At 48.9% G+C, this 3,449-nt stretch overlaps 1 protein-coding gene across 1 annotated transcript in view; it reads left to right on the top strand.

Moving 5' to 3' along the window:
* Positions 1–3,449, top strand: part of PUS1 (pseudouridine synthase 1) — a 5,923-nt gene continuing 2,474 nt past the window's right edge. The window contains 6 exon segments of the mRNA XM_068654230.1: positions 1–122; positions 265–480; positions 1,589–1,726; positions 2,446–2,548; positions 2,820–3,397; positions 3,399–3,427. Coding sequence (XP_068510331.1) covers positions 54–122; positions 265–480; positions 1,589–1,726; positions 2,446–2,548; positions 2,820–3,397; positions 3,399–3,427 — 1,133 coding nt within the window. The 5' untranslated portion in view covers positions 1–53.

Genomic DNA, 3,449 nt, shown 5'->3' with positions numbered 1-3,449 from the left:
GGCCGGGTCCGCTGGGGCCGCGCCGGGCGGGTGAGCGGCGGGGCCGGGCCGCGATGCTGCGCTGGGGGGCGCGGGCCTGGGGCTGGGGCTGGGGCCTCGGGCTCGGGGCCCGGCCGCGTAACGTGCGTGGGGGCCGCGGGGGGAGGGAGGCGGGGGAGGGAGGCAGGGCCCGGGCTCCCCGCGCCTCAGCGGGGGCTCCTGGGGGCTCCCCGGGGCGGGCCGGGGCTGGCGGCCGGGCCCCCCCCTGAGCTCTGCTCCCCGCAGGTGGCTCCCAGCATGGCCGAGGGGCTGCGGGCAGCGGCTGCCAAGAGGCTGAGCGGCGGCGGCGAGGGGCCGGGAAGGCCGGAGGAGAACGGGCGGCAGAGCAAGAGGCTGAAGGGAGGCGGCGGCGAGGAGGAGGAGGAGCAGGGCAAGAAGTCGCCCAAGAGGAAGATCGTGCTGCTGATGGCGTACTCGGGGAAAGGCTACCACGGCATGCAGGTGCGGGGGCAGCACCGCACCGCGCCCGGCCGCCCCTGGGGGCCGCGGGGTTGGCAGGAGCGGGGGGGGGGGCCTGGGGGCTCTTGAGGAGGCTGAAGCACGGGCACTGCAGTTCTGTCAGCGCCTGATGTGCTGTCTCATGATCCCTCCCGACCCGTGCACCAGCTTCAGATTGAAGCTTCACACTTCAAAGCAGTTGGGCAGAGTTTTCCTTAGGTCAGACCTCAGGTGGTCTCGCTGTGTTCTGCAAAATGTGTAGGTCCTGGAGAACTGAGCTGTGTATTTAAATGAAACAAATTGCCGTATGTGTTGACAGCTATTGGATTCATGAAAAGGTTGTTTGTACTCAAAAACATTGTAAATTGTCCCTTTTCTGGTGCACTCAATAGGGTGACATGTAGCAATTTAGGAGCAGGAAAACTGCTGTGAGATTGTTACACTTGCACGTGGCATGCTGCTTTGTTGCAGCAGCAAAGTGCCCCCGACATGCTCATGCAGGAATGGTCTCGTGGTACAGCCTTAGCAGCAACAGCGTGGTTTTGCTCCATCTGCTGCTCCTCTCAGCATACTGCACGCTCTATACACATTCCTGAGGTGTAGTTTAAAAGCTCTACAGGATAACTGGTAATGGTTGAACACAGAAGAATTTTTCATGCTTACAGAACAAAGTAGCTTTGTTCAACAGCAGTGAACAACATGCATGGGCATGTCTGTAGAAGTGCATTTCAGCTTTACTGCGTTCACACCAAGTGGTGTGTGTTGGAGGGTGTGCCAAGCAGCCTTCCTGAGGTAGAGTTGCATGTTTCTGTCATAGTTCATCTACGAGTTTAGCGCAGAAGTTGCTGGAGCAAACAGTAATCTGAGTTATGTAACAGCTTGGGCTACCTGACCAAAAGAGTCCACTAATTTCTGGAAGCCCGATTTGCAGAGGCCAGGTTTGGAACAGCAGCTGTTACTGTTGCAGGCACTGGCAAATAATTTAGGGTTATGAAGGGAAGATTTAAAAAAGATTGCATGGTGATATTCAATTAACATTTTTTCAATTATGTTCTTCAGAACAGTTACCCCGTTATTGCTATTTGTTTTCTGATTTTATATTCTCTTCTAGAGGAATATGGGATCTTCACAGTTCAAGACAATTGAAGATGACTTGGTATCTGCCCTTGTTCAGTCAGGCTGCATCCCAGAAAACCATGGAGAAGACATGAAGAAAATGTCTTTTCAGCGGTGTGCTCGAACAGATAAGGTACATTGGTTAGGGCCTGTGCTCTCATAAAATGTGGTCTGTTCCCACCAGTGCTGTTGTGATTGCCTGGTAAAGCATTGTTTAGCATGAGATCCAACAGCAAATCCTATTTGCAGTGAATGTTACTTGAAACTTCTCCCTTCATTCATTACTAAATTTAAGTAAAAAGCGAATATTTAGAAAGAGTGAGATACTGGTTATATGGTGTTTGTAAAGCTGGTGCTTCATACTTACACTGTGTCTCTTTGCATTGCTGTCACATTCATCTGCTCCAGCTTGCCAACCTGTTGCTGCTCCTCACTGCTCTTGCTGCGTGGTTGATGCAGAGCTTGGAAATGTAACTGCATCACCATTGATTTTCAACCCTGCCACAGCAGGATTCTAAGTCTGAACTGGAATTCATGGCTGATCTTATGTACAAGTCATTTCTTTTCTGCTGGTGCTTTACTTACTAGTCAAATACAGTGAGATACGTCAGGAAAGGGAGTGCAATATTACGCTCTCTAAGATTGCTAAGGTGCTGGGTGGCCATACAATACCAGCAGGTCTTCCAGGAGTACTCTTACTTGGATTTCTGCCTGTGACCTTGCATTTGCCTTTCTCCAGCCTGAAATGACCAGTGCAAAAAACTTGTTCTTTAGCCATTTCAGTTCTTCAAGTGCTATCCTAGACCCTCCAAGGTACATAATTATCTGTGTATGTGCTTTATGATTTTATAGGGTGTGTCTGCAGCTGGACAGATTGTGTCACTAAAGGTCAGGCTAATAGATGACATCTTAGAAAAGATCAATAACCATCTTCCTTCTCACATCAGAATTCTGGGTAAGGATGCCAGAATGGGCAAAGAAAACTTTTCAAAGAGAAGCCTTCTCCTGCACAAAGTCTCTCCTTTACTATTATAATTTTCCTCAAAAGCAGTTTAGTTTTAACAAGAATCTATGTTTCTGCTATTTTGAAATTAGTGTCCTATAAAATAAATCTGTATATTTGAATTGCATTTTATTAAAAAAAAATACATTTGTTGGTAAAGTTGAAATCACAATTGGGTTATGGCCCTACTGATTCAGAAATTTACATCTCTTTTTAAAATAAGGGCTGAAGAGAGTCACTGGGGGATTCAACTCCAAGAACAAATGTGATGCCAGAACCTACTCCTACATGCTGCCAACGTTTACCTTTGCCCATAAAGACGAGGATGTGCTAGAAGAGGCGTATCGACTGAACAACGAGACCCTTGAAAGAGTCAACAAGCTGCTTGCTTGCTATAAAGGAACACACAACTTCCACAACTTCACGTCTCAGAAGGGACCCAAGGACCCCAGCGCCAAGCGGTACATAATGGAGATGTACTGTGGAGAGCCCTTTGTGCGGGAAAACGACGTCGAATTTGCAGTGATCAAAGTGAAAGGTCAGAGTTTCATGATGCACCAAATAAGGAAGATGATTGGGCTGGTGATAGCTATCGTGAAAGGTTATGCTGCTGAATCTATCATAGAGCGCAGCTGGGGAGAGGAGAAAGTAGATGTCCCCAAAGCTCCCGGACTCGGTCTGGTCTTGGAAAGGGTACACCTTGAAAAGTACAACAGACGGTTTGGAAATGATGGGCTGCATGAGCCTCTGGAGTGGACAGAGGAGAGGAGGAAAAGATTGCTGTTTTTCAAAGAGCAGTATAATCTATCCTACTATTATTAACACAGAAAGGGAGGAGAAATCCATGATGAAC

This window comes from Anas acuta, chromosome 17 (assembly GCF_963932015.1).
Source record: "Anas acuta chromosome 17, bAnaAcu1.1, whole genome shotgun sequence".
Lineage (NCBI taxonomy): Eukaryota > Metazoa > Chordata > Aves > Anseriformes > Anatidae > Anas > Anas acuta.
Note: the sequence above shows the minus strand (reverse complement) of the source record. Positions and strands in the feature narration are given on the sequence as shown.